This window comes from Manis pentadactyla, chromosome 5, assembly GCF_030020395.1.
Source record: "Manis pentadactyla isolate mManPen7 chromosome 5, mManPen7.hap1, whole genome shotgun sequence".
In the NCBI taxonomy this organism is placed as follows: Eukaryota; Metazoa; Chordata; class Mammalia; order Pholidota; family Manidae; genus Manis; species Manis pentadactyla.
Window position 1 is genome coordinate 146,872 of NC_080023.1, and position 18,474 is coordinate 165,345.

Sequence of the window (18,474 nt, forward strand, 5' to 3'; positions counted from 1 at the left end):
CAGCTCCTTTGCCTCTGCTGTTAGTCCTGCGGGTCTGTTGAAGAGGGCCTGGGAGGGATGGGGCAACTGCGGGCTGCAGCAGTTTCTCCCCACATGCCTCTGGAAACACTGAAGCCTCGTGTGTGATTGCATTGGTGACCGCAGCGCATGCAACCGCTGGAACTTGGGGGCGGTAGCCTGTGCACAGAGCGTGCACTTCATTGTCTTGTCACCGCCCCTCCCGGCGCTGCCCTGTGCACACTGTGCCCACTCTGGCCAGCTGGCAGGGCCACCCCCACGGGGAGTGGCTGCACCTCCAGCCTCAGTCCCTAGGGGAGGCGGGCCAAGCCACACCCTGGCTCAGGATGCACAGCAGCTTCTGTAACCCAGCTCTCCCAGGAGCAGCATCTCCTGCCCCGGGCTCTGCTGTCCCAAGGTGGAAACTGAGTGCCCGTGGTGCCCCCAGGCCTCCCTTGTGCCTCTCCTGCTCTGCTGCCCACCATCTGCACCTTGGGTGAGGGTTTGTCCCCCTGACAGGGCACCGCAACACCTCCTCCAGGGCAGGGGCCAGATGTGATTCTCCCCTTTATGGCCCAGACCCGGCAGGAGGATTTTCCTTCCCAAACATTTGCTAAACTGGACCCTGGAAAACTCAAATGCCCAGGGGCAAGCATAGCTGCCCTGGGGGGCACAGGTCCAGTGTCAGGCAAGGGGAGTGGTAGGGGTTTTGCCCCCCAGCTCTGGCAGGAAGGCGTATCCAGTGTGATCGGATTGTCTGCTTTCCAAGTTAGGTAGATTAGAGAGACAGGGACACAGACTTTAAGGAATCACTTCACACGACTGGGGAGCCTGGCAAGTCCAAACTGCAGGGCGGAATGGCAGGCTAGAGACAGGCAGGCTTTCTGCATCGCAGGCTCAAGGCAAAATCCCCTCCTCTTCGGGAAACCTCACCCTTTTCTCTTGAGGCCTTCAGCTGATTGGGTGAGGCCCACCACATTATGGAGGGTCATTTGCTTTACTCAAAGTCCACTGATTTAAATGTTAATCATCTCTAAAAAATACCTTCACAGCAACATCCAGACTGGTGTTTGGCCGAACAACTGGGCCCATAGCCTGGCCAAGTTGGCACATATTAGCCACAGCCTGTGGGTGGCAACCGCCTCCCCTCACAAAAGCCCTTGGGGCAATACTTCACCCCATCCACAAAGGCGAAACCTGAGCTCACAGAGGTCCCCATCCAGTACATGGCAGAGCCAGGCTCAGGCCATTGCTGCGCCCTGGGCCTCGGATTCTCCTACCCTACCCCAGAGAGCTGGGCCCAGAGTTTGACACTCGGCCCTGGCGGGGCTGGGAAGTGTGACAGGGGGAGGCTGCCAGGACAGGACTTGCTGACTTTAAGCTTAATGAGAATGAAGCCAGGGCACAGCCTCTGCCTCCACCTTGCAGCCCCTGTTCCTCACTCTTCTCAAACCATTCTGCACTGTGCCCACCCAAGACCAGAGCCAGGAGGGGACTGTGGAGTCAGCACATGTAAGTCAGGGCCCCAAACCACACGGCTGGCTGACCTGGGGATGGAAACACAGGTGTTCATCACAAGAGCCCCATTTTCACTTGAAAATGCCTAATGCCTATGAATTTTTCAGTCTCAAGTATTTTTAAAATCCTGGGTGTCTTAGCACCACCCTGCACGCTGAGGATATATGGGCACCTTGGCTGGAGGATGTGGGTGTTGGGAGTTCAGAGGCCTGGAGGTGGTCTGATCTAAAGCCCTCATTTTACAGGTGAGGAAGGTACTCCTACAGGGGAGAAGGGACTCACAAGGTCACTCAGCGAGGCAGTGGCCCAGGGGGACCAAGACCCCAGGTTCATGCCCTGAGGCGATACCCTACACCCATGGAAGGAGCCAGGTTCCTGCTGCCAACCACACATGTCCCAGGACCCCGCGTGCTGCTGCGTGAAACAAAAATCATAGGGCAGAATTCATGCTGGTGTCAGGAGCACCAGTGAGAGGGGACATTTGAAGGATGTCAGTATTAGTGTGGAGTCAGGCCTGGGTTTGAACAGGGGGAAAGGTGTGCCTCAGCCAGCCTGAACTTCTACTCTGAGCAAACTGTCATGGGGTTTTCAATACCCCGCCGCCTGGAAGTCTGGACTCAGCAAAGCTTAGGAAGGTATGGCACTAGAAGAGGTCCACATAAGGCTCTGGGGCTGCAGGACGCCAAGCCCGCAAGGATGGCAGGAAGCCCCTGTTGCACCTGCATCTTCTTGGAGAGGGTGGGTTGTTTTCCTCCATCAAGGCCCTCTCCCACTGCCTAATACTTCACTGCTGTCACCGAAGTCATCCCTTCTGCAGCTCAGCTTCCAGAGATCAGTATCACAGACCTCCAGCTTTAAGGGAAACCCAAACTTCTCACCCTGCTCCCCTGACCACGCCCAGCCTTCCCACCTTCCCCCGAGGTCCCGGTAGTTTCTGCCACGTGCCTGCTCCAGGCTGCAGATGTGCCCTACTCTCTCTCAGCTCCAGCACTTTGCAAGGCCAGGCCCCCTGGTGAGAATGCTCTCCCTCCGTCTAGGTAGGTGCTTCTCACATGGGTGTGCTCTGGAATCACCTAGAAGGCTTGTCCACTCCATTCACCAGCCTGCCTCGTGAATGGAGACCCTGCCTCTGACCCCTCTGACCCAGAGGACACTGATGCTTGGCTCAGGAACAACCGTTGGAAGGCCGCCTGCCTGAATAAGCCCCTTGGCCTCGTCCAGTCTGATGCTAAGTGCCACTTACTCCAGATGCCTTTCTGACCTTCCTGGCCAGGTCAGCCCCTCTTTGGGACTCCCGCAGGCCTCCAGCATGTCACTTGCTACTCCGTACAGTCATTGTTCTCTCCTCAATGTCCTCGACTAGTGGGAGAACCAGACACAGGTCTGTCTTAGAGCATCCGGGGCAGAGAGGGCAGCCTGGACATGTGGAAGGAGAGATAGGCGAGGACGGAACAGAGCTGGGAGCACAGCAGGTTCCCTGCACCCTGCCCGGGGCTCTGGGGTCTCCCTGCACCTAACACTGCAGCTGACCTGGGGGTCTTCTCCTCACTTCTGAGGGGTAGTGACTATCACCACTCCATAGGACATTAGTCCCTGACAGGTTTAGAGCTTGTCGAAGGTGTCACAGAGCCAACAAAAGACAAAGGCAGGAATCAAACTGAAGTTCACTCAAGGCTTCCTACACTGTCAGGCTGTTTCCTGGTAGCCATGGGTGGTGTCACCAAGCCCTGCACCAACGTACTGGGTTGAATAGTGGCTCCCCAAATTCAGGTCCTTCCCAGAACCTCAGAATGTGAATTATTTGGAAATAGGGTCATTGCAAATATACCGAGATGACATCACTTTGTCATAGAGTGGGCCCCAATCCAGCATGGTGTCCTAAGAAGAGGCACAGAGGGACAAAGGCCATTAAACAACAGAGGCAAAATTGGAGTCATGCAGCTGCAGGCCCAGAAGCTCCAAGGATCCGAGGCAACAACAGAAGCCAGGAGCCAGGAAGTAGGGCCTCCCTATGAGGCCCTGGGAAGGAACCAACCTGGTGGACACCCTGGTTTACACTTCCGGCTTTTAGAGCTGGAGAGACCTCATTTCTGCTGTTTTCAGCCACCCAATTTGTAGTGATTTGTTGCGAGAGCCAGAGGAAATTAATACAGCCAGCTTAAATGCTCTCAGTCACAAGCACCAAGCATCCGTTATGGCCTCATCCGCGTGGTTCCTGTCCTGCTGCTTCTCCAGAATCACTGTCAGGTTTCAGGAAGGAAGAAGGCAGAAGGGCTAAAGACCTTCTCTTTGTATTCAGCAAAGCAGACTCCCATAGCCCTCAAGGAAATGTCATTTGTCTAGAACTGCCTGCACGAGCACCCCTCGCTGCAAGGGACGCTGGAGATGGAGGCGTTTGGCTTTCTCACCTGGAGAAAGTCTTGCAAATGGCCACTCCCGGGCCCAGGGCTCACTGCTGCCTTCCCTGGAAGCTACGTACCTAGTTAGGATGAGCCCGCCCAGGTGAGTGTCACATGACCCTAGACAGGCAGCTTGTTCCTGAGAAGCTCATTTCCTCACCTTTCTCACATGTTTGTCTTAGATGTCATCAAAAATAAAATAGGTTTGACCCCAGAGCTGTTCGTGCAGTGGGAGTGGAGAGGAGTCGGGAGCCCAGCTTGTGGACCCCTGCCCTTGCTCGGGGCCTCAGTGTCCCCTTCTGCAAAGCATGGGCCAGATAGTGAGGCCCCCTCCTTCTCCTTCTCTTTTCTGCTCCCTGGCTGTCCTCTGGGCAGATGGCTGGAGGACTCCTTACCCTGCGGCCTCTCACTGGCCTCCCTGCCTCCTGCCTCACCCTCCTGTTCTGAGTCTCACACCGGCTGCTGAGTTGGCCTCAAAAGGCAAATCCCACCATATCTCTTCCCAGCTGAAAACCCTCCAGAGTGTAAATAAGCTGGCTGCACAGCAGGGCCCCCTGGGAGGACATGCCCTGGCTGTTCCGGGTTGGTGGGGCCTGCACAGCGCTGGCATTTAGATCACCAGGGCTCTGCTGTGTGGCCAGGGCTGAGGCCCAGGCCTGCCTGATGAGGTTGTGGGGAGGCTGCCTGCAGAGCCTTTCCTGTCTGTGCTCTCCTGCCCTCCATCAATCAGTCACGGCTCTCTCACCTCCCCCTCTTTGCTGGGGACTCCCTAAGGTCAGGGCCTGGGTCTCGCTCATTGTGCACCCCCTAGCCGAGCACAGGGGGCCTCCTCAGCTTGCCACATCTGACCCAGACTCCAGGGGAAAAGGAGCTAGTCCTATGGCAGCCAAGCCTGGCCTGTCCTGCCACACACTGTGTCTTTCCCCAGACCTCCAGAGCCCACCCCGGGGCCGGACCCACGGGAGATGATTCCTGCCTGCCCAGCACCCTGAGCAGAAGCAGGACAACTCCCAGGCCCCTAGTGGGGCAGGTGGCCTTTTGTCTACCTGGCAGGGCCTCCTGGCTGGTTATTCCCATGGCCCCTTTTTCTCTCAGGGCTTCCTCTACCCTGCTTAATGTGTAGGAAACCTGTAATTCCAGTTCTTCACCTTACCTCTCTGTATTGGACATGGGAGGGGTTGTGCCCAGGCATCTGGGTCAGCCTGCGGCCAGCTGGGCAGTGGTGACTGGGAGCAGGGACTCGCAGGGGCAGCCCAAGGGCCCTCCTCAGGCATGTGGCCCTGGGTAAAGTCACAGGTCTCTGCCCCACCCCCCTGCAGTCCTCCACCAGTGCCCTCACACCAACTGGTAGCCAGTTATGGGGAGCATAGACTAGAGGTGTATTTGTGCCAAGGCAGCAGCTCTTTCTTTCTCTGACCAGCCTGTTCAGAAGCCAGCCTGGAGCCTGGCCATGAAGGCAACAGTCTCCCTAGATCCTGCAGAGACTGGGCTGTTTCTGTGCTGGTATTCCTGTTACCTGGGAATCCACAGAGTCTCACTGTTGTAAAGGAGACCCTGGCACCAGCGACCCAGAGTTGGGAGGGGGCAAGCCTAGAAGGCAAGAAAAATAATGATCCCAACCTGGTCAGGGACAGAAAGAAGAATTTGCATGTTGCAATTCATAATCTCCTTTTGGAAAAAAACTAACTTTCAAGACAAATGCAATTTCTGTTAATTTTTAATACAGTTAAATTAGTTACCTACCCACAACAGAGACTCTGCCAATAGAGGTCAAGTGTTTAATGATCTTTATTTAACTAGAACAGTCTTTTCTAAATGCATTCACTCTAATGATGATGATTTAACCACTTAAAAAATAAATTCCTCAGCTAGTTCAACCATTGTGGAAAGCAATATGGAGGTTCCTCAAATAACTAAAAATAGAAATACCATTTGACCCAGAAATTCCACTCTTAGGAATTTACCCAAAGAATACAACTTCTCAGATACCAAAAGACATATGTACCCCTATGTTTATCACAGCACTATTTACAATAGCCAAGATATGGAAGCAACCTAAGTGTCCATCAGTAGATGAATGGATAAAGAAGAGGTGGTACAGATACACTATGAAATATCATTCAGCCATAAGAAGAAAACAAATCCTACCATTTGCAACAACATGGATGGAGCTAGAGGGTATTATGCTCAGTGAAATAAGTCAGGCAGAAAAAGACAAAGTACCAAATGATTTCCCTCATTTGTGGAGTATAACAATGAAGCAAAACTGAAGGAACAAAACAGCAACAGACTCTCAGACTGCAAGAAGGGACTAGCTGTTACCAAAGGGGAGGGGTGGGGGACGGTGGGTGGGAGGGATCACGGGTCAACAGTGTAGCACAGAGAAGGCAAATAGTGACTCTGTGGCATCTTACTACACTGATGGACAGTGACTGCAATGGGGCATGGGGGGGACTCGATAATATGGGAGAATGTAGTAACCACATTGTTTGTCACGTGTAACTTTCATAAGAGTGTATATCAATAATACCTTAATAAAAAAGAATTCCTACAAAGATCTCCATCAGGAGGTCTTTGAGTAAGCCTGCTTTGACTTCTGTAACAAGCTTGAAAATAAGGCTTTGGGAAAAATACACATTCGCAAGTAGATGTTCTGAAGAAAAAGCATCTTTTTAGCAAGGAGGTGTGAATGTAGGTTTGAGAGTGCCTGTTGTAGATCAGACCCCAGCAGGCCCTGCAGGTCCCCAGGCCTGCCCCAGGCTCCAAGAAGCCCTCTCTCAGAGAGCACCTCCCCTGAGCACAGCCCACCCCTTCTGGCCACCAGCCGGGCCCAGGTAAGGCAGGTGCCAGCCTAGAGTAGCCCAGGCCTGGCCCTTTTCAGTCTCAGGTCTTCGCCCAGAGTGTGGGAGTCATCCTCCGGGTCTGACAGACTCATGCCTTGGCCAAAGGGCCAGGCTCCTCTGAGCCCCTTTCCGGTGTGACCTCATGCTCAGGCCCATTCAGTCTTCAGCCTGCCCACCGCAGCCGTGACAAGAATCACTAAGTCATCTCCCCACACTTGATATCTGACAAGCCCCTTGTTCCCCACCTTTGATATGTGAGTCCTTGGCCTGCCTTCAGTAAGATGCCCCTGACCCTCCGGATCCCCTCTTAGTGATTCTCCACCCACTGGCCTCTCACTCTGTCCCTAGGCTGCAAATGCCAAACCGCCTCTACTTATTCAGAGTGGAGACCAGTCTGTCCACCACTGCAGATCCTACCCCCACTGTGATGTCCTGTCCCCCGTCTTCTGTCCCTTTTAGAAGGTCCAAATCATTTTTTCTTTAACTGGGTGTTGGGGAGGAAACCTTTTTCTCTGCCCTCAAGGTTCTTCTCACTGGTCTAAGAATCAAATTGAGATGAGACAGATTAACAGGAGAAAATCAAATTTGATTCTGTACATGCAGGAACCCCACATACACAAGAGGTTCAAAGCCAGAAAGGTAAGATGAGGTAGATGTGCCACCCCAGACTCAGGAATGGGATGGGGGCCGGGGCCCCAAACGGCAGGAAGCTATGTAGAGCAGAGGTTTAGTAATTATATGTTTGTGCTGACATACAGATGGGCCACTCAGATAAAGCTTATCTCTGAAAATAACCCTTATATAGGGAAATACCCCAATCAAGATTTTTCTAGATAATGAAGGGTGATGAAAAGCCTCTCCTGAGCCTGCAGGGTCCCAATTGCCCTCAGCTCAGAATAGTCCACCTAACAAAGAACACATTTTGGGGTGACCTGCCCTTGGTCCCTACAGTTTCCTCTTCTGAAACTGGAAGTTTCACACATTCTCATTTTAAGGAGGTGGTCCTGCAGGTGGGCTCCCAAAGTTGGGCCTATACTATGCAAGCCACCAGGTAATTAATGAGAGGCGTTCCTATGGAGACAAAAGAAAAACAAAGTTGAAGAGTTGGAACAAATTATAAACCTAGTACATGAGTCCAGATGTCAGGCTTGAAGCGTCTGCAGGTACAGCGATGGTAGACTGTGGCGATCTGACCAATTTCCCTGGTTTGCACTTTGAATGTCTCTGGGGGTCTTTCTGAGTGACCCACACAATGGGCACAAAGATAGTCTAAACATGGGCTCTTGTGCTGATTTCGCTGATGTTTGTATCAGCCCATCTAGCCTCTGTTTGCAAGGCTCCAGGAGAAAGAAGAATTTCAGTTCCCAATGATTTCAAGTCAAAAGGACAGGAGAAAATTAGAAACTCTAGCTTGGAGAGTCATTGCCGGATATTAGAGGAAACCAGAAGAATTCAGGATGCAATCAGGTTTATATGCAAACAAACCTTCCAGGACAATTAAGCAGAACTAGAATCTAATATCGACAAATGCATGTTACCGAAACATAATTTTTCTCTCTAAAATCACCCTCACTTTTATGAAAGATAACCACAGCAAGATCAACTAATTTGCAGGCCAACTCTCACTTAGTAAACTTGGCCCGATTATCCACACAGGTATTGCAGTAGTGACTGACTGTATAGGCTCTCGTAAATCTGCTTAGCTAGAACTTTTCTTAGGGAATCTCAGATCAAACTGTAAAAGGCCTCTCGAGGCCTGGGAAGCCAAGCCAAGGATTTGCCATCAGACTTCACCAGCAGTGCCTAGAGATTTGGGTGAATCTTCTTTTCTCAAGGTCCCCAGAATATCCTGATATTAAGGAGTGACCTTCTTTATTCACCTGGTAAGGCTGCTGGGAACCCTGTAAGCAAGGTAACAGGCCGGTTTTTCCAAGGGACTTCATTGGCTAAACCATAGTTTCTTAAAGCTGTCTGGTCATATCTGAATTTTTGTATCTCTCTTTCAAATATGACATTCCAGTCAAAGCTTTAGTAATATAAACATTGTTTCCAATTGTGTCCTGTTATAAAGGAAACAGATTCTTACTGAACTTTTGCAAATAAAAATATTGACATGAAAATAAGAATACTCATTATGAGTTTTTGAATTCTAGAAGGATTGAGTAGGGAGAAAAAGGTCTCATATATGTTTGCAAAGGTATGTTTTACCAAATTGCTGCAAGTCACAGATAGCTTAAGAGAAAAGTTGCCTTAAATCTGGAAAAGCAAACATTAGGGAACCAGTAATGTTTTAAACAAGAGTCATAAAAATTATGATCACCTGCCTCAGTTCATTCAGTCCTGTGTTATTAATCCTTGATCCACTTGAATCCAGTTTTTCAACGTTCTGAAAATCCTTACCCAGTTCATTTTAAGCTCTTAAGGTTATCAGAAACCTGTTTTTGTCAAAAGTTCTTTCTATGAATCTCCTTGAAGATGAGCTATTTTGCAGGGACACTTTTGCAAAAGCATCTGGGTGAAACAATAGCTTTCTGTCAATGACAAAAGACATAAAAATGACCATCGTTAAAGGTCTGGTTAACATTTATTGTAATACAATTGGCAAGGAAATTTGGTTATTTCTGAAACATATAACATTTCAATAACTACAATTACAACTGATAACATGCCAGGACCTATCAGATTTCTAGGAGTCTCATAAAATTTCTAGAACAGCTATTTTAATAACATATATCTGCACAAATATAATCTGAGATGGTTTAGCATCACTTATTGTTTACCACATAATTTATCATACCAAATTAATAAGCCATTAGCTTATTGTCTCTCTTTTATGAGGAGAAAATTCCCTCTGACATGTTTCAGGGGCCCTCTGGAAAATCTGAGTTAACTAGAGGTAAAAAGGATTTTATTTAGAATTTGATTTGGGAAAGTTTGTCAAAAATAACAAAAGGTTTGGACATTTGATTAAATAGAATCACAGGTCATTATGAAACAATATTTAGTTACCCATTAATCAAAATGAAAATAGAATATTTTAAAGGTAAATATTATTGCTCACATAGCTGGGAAAAAAACTTTGCTCTTTTGATATTAAGAAGACTCAGTTTTTTTAAGTAATCAAAAAACCTGATGATAAAGATAACTTAAAGCACAGGAAATTATTTTGATAAAGCACAGAATTTTGTTTTCTAAGTAATTATTTTAATGGCAAAGAAAAACTCTTCATAATTGCTGATTATCAAGAGCCAACCAATAGTCCAAGAAAACTTTGTCCTTTTGACAAGAAGAAAACCAATTTCTAATCTTGCACCAGTGTACATTTGATAATAAAACTCATTCTTAAATAAACCATTTTATCTTAGCCAGCATGATCACACATTAAAACTCATTTTCAAAGACTCCTTTTCCATGAACCTTCTACAACTTTTTTTTACATTCAAATTTTGTCCTGTGTTTTCCTCTTTAAATAACCAGCTTCACTTTAGGACAAAAATCACTTCCTTTTCCCTTAATAAAAATACATTTCCATTCTTCATACCTTCTTATATCACCAAGCACACAGCCTACTTTTCTTGCATACAAAGATGTTTCTCCTATTATTTCCAATAAGTTTAATTATACTTAATATAATTCTCAACTTTTAGGAACCTTAATTTCTAGTGAAAACTAAGTAGTAAGCTATGGCTAACTGTTACACCAGCCTTTTTTAGATTGGTAAATTTATGAATACATTTCATAATTTATAGGAACATACGCTTTTTCATTGTAGTTTTTCAATAAAGTACAAAACATGTTTACCAACAGATCCAAATTAATCTTTAGTTTCTCTGTAAGACGATAGAAGTAAGTAGACATATTTAGCAACTAATGTTTCAGCATTTTATCTTACCTGGAAATAATATAGATATTCAATGTATTCCCATAATTTAATTTAACCTAGCAAAATTCTGTGGGTGAATGTTACCAAAGAGATTTTGGGACATTACTTAAGTGACATACCATAAAACAATACTGACAACAGTTTATTTATAAGCCTTTATCTAAATTACACTGATTCAGTTCACTTGTTCTTAGTTATGTTTAGATTACCTATAAAAACTTCAAGAGACATCAGACAAGTTCAATCATTCTTCCAAGCTATCTTCTAAAGATGTTTTATAACAAAGATAACATCAACTTATTTGACTTTAAGTAAATCCAGGCAAAATCAAAGTTTTCATTTTAGATGCTGATAATGCTAAAAATATGCCTGTTTTAATGAAGCCAACAGCCTTAAATTATCTTTAATGCCAAATATTGTCCCATATCACATGAGCTTGAAAAACATTTGTGTTAGTTTCTATCTTCTGAGAGTTTTAGAATCGCTGATCCTTACCAGCTCTTGACTTCAACCAAATAGACCTCCTACAAATTAATTTTAGCAATACCATCTGGAGGTAGAAAAATCTCACAAACACAACACACACACACACAGACATATGGATGCAAATCTTTCGGTTACTAATATTTGTGGAGTTTTTTCATTTGTCAAATTTCCAAATTCTGCCTCTCTCTTTCTGATGAGAAACCTCTCCGTGGTCTCCAAAGACTTTGGTTTCATAAGGACAATATTACAAGCCTTTGGGAAAGAGGGGAGATTTTGAGGTTGGAAAATTACAGGTTGACTTTTAATTTTTCTGGGGTCATATTTCTAGTTTCACAAAGATTTAAAGGTAAGGACAATTGCTTTCAATTCCTCAAAGAACTGGGTTATGATTTAAATTACATCATAGGTTCATCTATCCAACCAACTACATTCCCCTAAGTTTGCTTCTTTCCTTCTGGATACACATTTTTATTTTAACTTAGGGGGGAAAGAGCTAAAAAAAATCCTTTCAGGCTCTGAATATTAGCTTCTGATCTGGCCAACTTTTGATTACAGAGCTTGTCTGTTTTCAGCTGAGACAAATGGTAAATATTTCTGGCAGTACTGAGTAACTCCTCCTTGGGTGTAAGAGGGGGAGGTCCCCAAAGAGGGTGCAAAGGATATTACTGTCCCAAGATCCAGAGTCACTCCCAAATATTGCCAAAAGAAAGAACCAACAGCCTGTATGTCCTAGGCAGTCAGAAAGCCAACTTCAGGTTTTCGGATACATTAACGAGACTAGCAAGAAGGTGATGCTGTTTGTGAAGAGAAAGAATCAGGAACCAGTGGCTCAGGACTGGAGATGAAAGGGGTATCATGAAATCTTACTCCCCTCTTCTATGAGCCCCTGAATATTAGCCTGCAGCTGAACATTTGTAGGAAGGCCTAGAAGGAACTCTGGCCATCTGTGAGTGGCTGCTGATATTCTAATTCTTCCCTAAATTTGGTAGAATCCTCTGAAAAGATCTGCTGCTGTCCAGGAGACATGCATTTTTTGGGTGGGGGCCTAGGATATATCTGAAAAGGACATTGCATAGCAAGGCCCAAAGTTGGCAGAGTGAATACAGAGCCAGCAAAGCCTGTCCTGCTGTCGTTCCCAGGTGCTGCTGCCAAATTCACTTTCTGGCTTTCACCATTTACATGCGCAAACTGTACACTCACACTCTGGGCCTGGAGGGCAGGCCTGAGTGGTCTTCATGAATCTTACAGGGAATGGGAAGTCGGGACAGGCGGATGCGGCCAGATTTTGAGAAGGGGAACTTATATTGGATATGGACATTAATTTTTCTTCTAAGCCTAATTCTGTTCTTTCATTTTGTCCAGGGAATCCCTAAGGCCAGCCGTTCTATTAATAAGACAATAGAGAGCTCTCTAAAATTTGTTTTCTTTCCAGGATAGCCAGTTCAAAGGATCCATCATCTGCCCATTGATGAGCAGGCTCTCTCAACAGGTACTCAGGCCAATAAGCCTTTTCATGGAAAGAACCAAAGGTAACTTTTCAGACTTAGACTAAACCCTTCCCGTGGATACAAGAGGCATCCCTGGAGAGGGCATAGGAGATGTAGCCCCAAGATTTACTCCCAAAGTTAGTCTAAGAAAGCAAAGGCCTGCATTGCCACAAGCAGTAGGGCTCCAGTCTCCCACAAAAACATCAGACACCCCATCACAGACCCTCCAGTCCATGACACCATGCAGGTGATACTGTAATGGGACTTTTCCAGCACTAGTAAACAATGGAAGTTGAGATGACAAAGGTTCCCTATGGGCTGGACCTCTTCTGATAAACTGCCCAGGATGCTGGCACAGCCAGACAAACAATGGGGACAGTCAGGGGCACAGCCTGCTGGGCTGCCCGCGGGGTTCACACCAGGGCACGCATCCTCCACATTCTCAGTGATCACAAAGCCAAGCTCTCGAGACATACAGACGACAAAGACAAAGGAAAACAAAGACCATGTCTGGGAAGGAGTAAACAAGAGCCCTCCGCCAGGTTTGCCATGATTCGCTAAGCACAAGGAACTAGCTGCACCAGGATGTCCTCCTGATGCTGTGAAGTCAGAAAGAAACCAAAAGGATCCTCACCATTCTCGCTCCATCGCACCCCACAGATAGAGATGCTGAGACGCTGACGGGGTAGGAAATCTTACCCGCTGCTGGCTGCATGTCAGAGGCCTAAGCGTCTCCCAGCTGCAGATGCCTCGGAGCCAGCATGCGCAGTGAGTTAACTCTCCCACTGGACATCACCAGCTGCTGGGGAGGAAGCATTTCCCTCTACTCTTTGAGGTTCTTCTGGCTGATCTAAGACAGATACATAGGAAAAATTCTAATGTTGTTTCATACATATGGGCACCCCCCACATACACGAGAGGGTCAAAGACAGGAAGGCAAAACGAGGTGAAGCTGCCATCCTGAGCTCAGAAATGGGATGGGGGCCTGGGGCCCCAAAGTGGGGAGGGCAGGACACAGGGCAGTAAGAAGAGCAGGTGTTGGTAATGTTGGAAAGAAACATCTCAGGCCCATATGGGGTCACTTAAAGTTAGGGCCCACACAAACCAAGCTTTCATACCTGACCCAACTTCAGTTTCCACCCCCTCAGGAATGTGACCTTTCACGGGCCGAACTGGAATCTCCTGGAGGAAGTCCTGGAGCCCTGACCCTGAGGAGGGAGGCCTTGTTGAAACAACACAGTTCTTGCTAATGAATTCCTTTCTTTTTTTTTTCTTTTTCCTAATTCCTTTCTTTCTTAAATGCTGTTTGCCTTTATAAACCTTTTCCTGTAGTATGTTGGAGCGCTCTGTACTTGCTAAAGGAACGTTGCTCAATTCATGAGTCCCTTAATAAACCCAATTAGGTCTTCAAATTTGCTTACTTGAATTTTGTTTTTTTAACAGTGGTCAGATGTTTCCCCCAACATACCGATGGGGCCCACAGATAACATATCTCTCTGGTGACAGGATGACAACTTTTTTTTTTGGCAAGACCCCAGTTTAGGATTTTCTGGACAGTTAAGGGAGGAGCAGAAGCTTCTCTTGAGCCCAAAGGGTCTCAACTGCGTGCAGCTCAGAACAGTCCACCTGACAGCATATTTGGGGGCGATCTGCCCACGGTCCCTATAAGGGCCTCAGATAACACTTTCTTGGAAACCGGGGCCCTGTTGTCTGAAGAGAGGCCTGAGCAGGGCTCATTCCTGGAGGGCTTGCTGGTGAGCGTCCCCGGCAGGGGCAGCCCTGGCAGCTCCAGAAACTTCAGGGGCAGGGGAGCACACCCACCTGCCTCGCAGTCCTCCCACGGCCACCAAAGTGAAGTTTAAAGTGAATGACCCCCTATGGAGCCCACTGTCCCCAGCAGCTTTCTCCTTTTGTCCTGCTGATTGGGTCCAGGGGTTGGGAGGCCAAAGGGGACTTGGGTCCTGGAGTCTGATCCCAGGCGGGACATGTCCAGCCTGCAGAGAGGAGCCTGCCTTTCCCTGCTTCCCAGTGGATTACAACTGGGGCCACGCTGAGCCTCCCCTGTAGGGAACCTGGGAAAAGGCGACACGTCCAAAGAAGGATCTGGCCATTGTAGGACCGGATGCTCCTGCAAAGTGTCAAGCCCATTAGGAATGTGGCCTGACTTCCTGTCCCCACCACCCTGACCTCAGGGATCCTACAGGTTTCATAGCAACACACAGGCTGCAGGCCTCCAGCTGTGGAGGATAGGAGGTACTGGGCACGCAGGGTGTCCCCAACAACTGGGCACTGGTCTCTGCCCATCAATAGTGGAGGCTGGCGCTGGGCTGGCCTCGTGAGGCTCCCTTGGCAATGATCATCAGGAAACTGAAAGGCACAAGGTCCATCCCACAAGTGACAGGATGCACTGGGGCCACACAGTGAGGTTGCAGGGGAACATCAGGCCTGGGTTCTGCTTTTACTGGGGCCAAGGGTGGGGTGCCATGGGATTGTGGGGAAGTGCAAAAAGAGAAAAAAGGGGCAGCCCAAATGGTCGGCTGTTTGTGGAGCCTTTGGGCAGGGGTGGCTCTTGACCTCCTCTTGTGGTGCCAGGGTGTTTGTTCAGACAGCGACTTTGAGGTGGAGGCCTCTGCAATCAGAGCTTGACTCAGGCACTTACATTAGGACACTCATGTGGCTGTCAGGGCCATGTGCCCGTGCACACACATGCACACACACCCCATAACTGCTATGGCTCAGGTAGCGGGGCTGCAGTGGAAACTGGCTTCTGAATGACTCACAGGTGCTCTGAGAAGCAGCTGCAGGAGCAGGACCACACTCGCTCCCATGTTCATCCTGTGTCTGCCAGCCTGTCTGGTATCTCTGAGGTCTGGTGCCAGGGGACAGGAAGGGACAGACCCACTCCCTCACTAGTTACACACTTGACACAAACTCACCAGGCACCCACTTACTCTGAAGACCCCACCTGTCCACCAGGGTGGAGAACAGAGATGAGGACACCATCTGTAAATCAGTGGTGACCCCCAGATAGGGAAGCACAGTAAGATGTGGGCACATTGAGGTGGCAGTACCAGGTGAGGCTGGGAGAGAAGGGTTGACAGGAGGTTGCAACAGTGCATTTCATCAGAAGCTGAGCTGCAGGGTGGGGAGGGGCAAGCTTTGACCAGTCCAGCCCAGTCTGTCCCACCCTCTGTGTCAGTATGAGGCTGGGCCTTATAAAGTGTCAAGAGGCCTCCAGTGGATTTTTCCTCAGCCGCACCAGCCCCCAGGAGGAAGGTGGGTCGAAATCCAGCACCATGACAGAACTGGAGATGGCCATGGGCATGATCATCGACGTCTTTGCCCGGTACTCAGGGGCCGAGGGCAACAAGCTGAGCCTGACCAAGGGAGAGCTGAGGACGCTCTTGGAGAAGGAACTCCCGGGCTTCCTGGAGGTGAGGGTGCAGCGGTGCAGGGCAGCGCCCATCCTCCCCGCCCCCCGGGGCCTGGCTCAGAGGAGACCGCGAAGGTCAGGAAGGGAGATGGGAGGAAAGAGGAAAAAGGGGTGGGTATGGAAGGCAGAAGAGACAGACAGCGTGAAGAGCCAGCCGTGAGCTGGCCCCGGAGGTGCAGGCAGAAAGGGGAGGCCAGAGGCCAAGGACAGGGTCTGCTGCCCAGGAACTCTGGGGCAGGGAGGGCATGTGGCCAGGTCAATCCTTGAAGCATGGACTCAGAGCCCCAGTTCACTTGTGACTTGGGGTCCCGGTGGAAGAGAGTGGGAGGCGAACCAGAGCAGAGGGGGTGGCAAACAGGGACTGAACCCAGGGCCACCTCGGAGGCGGCTTTGCTGGCCCCCCGGAGCTGTTCCTCTCCAGGGCTGCTGCCCACAAACATCCCTGCTGCCCTGTCTGCTTATCCCCCTCCCTCCCGCTCCTCCCAGGTTCCAGGAGCCTGGTGTTAGTGGGCCTCCAGGAAGGAGGACAGGAGCAGGTCCCTCCTGTGCCCTCCTTCCCCTTCCCGCTCTCACCTGGCTCCCCACCACCACCACCAAACCCCGCCTGCCTGCACTTCACGGGCTCTGCACCCACGCTGATTCTCGGACATGGAGGCCTGCTAGTCTCAGCCTGAACCATCACTTCAAAGACACTGGGCACTTCTCCTGATTTTCTTTCTCTGGATGTGAGTGCAGTGAGGATACAGTTTTTCAAATCAAGTTCATTTGCTGGTCTCTATTATAAATATGTGTTTGTGGCAGAAAATGTAAAAACACAGAAAGGCAGAGGCAGGAAATCCCTACAACTCCTTCCCCGTTTCCCTTTCAGCCTTTTCTCCACATGAAAGTTGATGTGAATGAAATTCTAACCTGCAATTTCTTTTTCAACCTAATATTGCAACATACATTCTCTGAACACCCCTGCTGCCATCTGCAGGGGACTTGTGCTCGGGCTTGGGTGTTCTAAAAATTAACAGTTTTAAGAATATAACCCTTGGGGATTTTGATCCAAAAAGCTGTGTATGGGGGAGTGACAGGTGGTCCAGGGAACACATTTTGAAAGCCAGTGGCTAAGGTAGGGGTTCTCAAACTTGCCTTAAGTCAGAATGACTGAGAACTGAAAAGCAGGGGGCTCGGACCCTTCAACAGGCCAGACCTTCAGCTGTGCTGAAGCCCAGGATGGTAAAGCTGGAGCTCAGCCGTGTCCACAGCCTTGTGGCTGTTTCCTCGATGCTCAGCCCAGTGCCTGAGGCCACTGGAGCTTTGTGAGCACTGGAAGGCTGTCCAGCTACACGGGCCTTTTGAGAGCTACAGGGCGTGCCACTGTCGGGACTCTCCACGGCTTGTCTGCCAGTGGCCGGTTCCTGGGCTGGGTCCTCAGCACCCCTGCTGCTGCCTCCCGATCTGCAGGGGGGCAGAGCAGTGGCAGATGGGCAGGCTTTCAGAGAACCTGCCGGCCCTCTAAGAAGACCTGGGGCCTTGGAGCACCGAGCAGAGGGGAGAACAAGGACTCTGTCCTCCTCCTGGTCTCAACCCCAGATTTCCCTTCTGCCTGGAGTCTCAGGCAGGTCCCCTCATCCGTAGGCCTTGTTCATCTGTAACCTGGGGTGAGGCAGTCTTCTTGCCTGGGGGTTGTGAGGATCAGAGGTTTCTGTAAAGCAGCCTGCTGGGTCCCAGCCCAGTGGGGGCGCTCAAAGAGCATAACGCAGAGTTCTGGTAATTTAACACCCACAAAACCAGTGGTGCAGAGGGCTGGAGCGCCGATTGCCAGTGCTTCCTGGGAATACTCATCCATTATTTCAAAGCCCATTTCAAAGCCCATTAAACAATCCCCTTCAAAATGTAACAGCAAAATAAACACTCCCTCCTGCAGAACATGAGGCAATTCAAATCTGGCCTAAAACACTACATGTCCACATCATGTCACACATGCAGGGGTGCACACAGCTGCTTAGAGCCACGTGGCTGGTGTACACTGCTGTCCCCAGAGCAGAGCCTGGGAACAAGGCAAGCCTGCTCTGCCCAGCAGCGGGGCTTGGTGAGGCTGGGGCCCCCAGGCACCCACAGTGCTGACCTGGGCCTGTCTCCCCTAGAGCGGAAAGGACAAGACTACTGTGGACAAGCTGCTCAAGGAACTGGACGCCAACGGAGACGCCAAGGCGGACTTCAATGAGTTCATGATGTTGGTGGCCGTGCTCACATCTACCTGCCACATGTACTTTGAGCAGGAAGAATCCTGATGCCTTGTAGAGCCAGATTCCTGAGGGACATGGGCAGGGGCAGGGACCAGCCCCCAACCTCCGGAAAGCCCTCATTGGCAGTTATTTCCCTGGGCTGAGCCTGCTGATGACCCTCTGATTAATAAAATGCTCATGAAATGATCCCCATC

At 49.3% G+C, this 18,474-nt stretch overlaps 1 protein-coding gene across 1 annotated transcript; it reads left to right on the forward strand.

Annotated features, from left to right (window-relative positions):
* Window positions 1–15,831: 15,831 nt before the first annotated feature.
* On the forward strand, window positions 15,832–18,466 carry S100P (S100 calcium binding protein P). The gene is made up of 2 exons (XM_036921385.2): window positions 15,832–16,047; window positions 18,179–18,466. The coding sequence occupies exons 1-2, from the start codon at window positions 15,910–15,912 to the stop codon at window positions 18,323–18,325; spliced, it is 285 nt and encodes a 94-aa protein (XP_036777280.2). The 5' UTR covers window positions 15,832–15,909; the 3' UTR covers window positions 18,326–18,466.
* The last annotated feature ends 8 nt before the right edge of the window (window positions 18,467–18,474 follow it).

Excerpts from the sequence above, each read along its gene's own strand:
- S100P (XM_036921385.2), top strand. The coding sequence starts at position 15,910 with ATGACAGAACTGGAGATGGCCATGGGCATGATCATCGACGTCTTTGCC. Across the intron at positions 16,048-18,178 it reads AACTCCCGGGCTTCCTGGAG|AGCGGAAAGGACAAGACTAC; the intron begins GTGAGGGTGCAG and ends TGTCTCCCCTAG.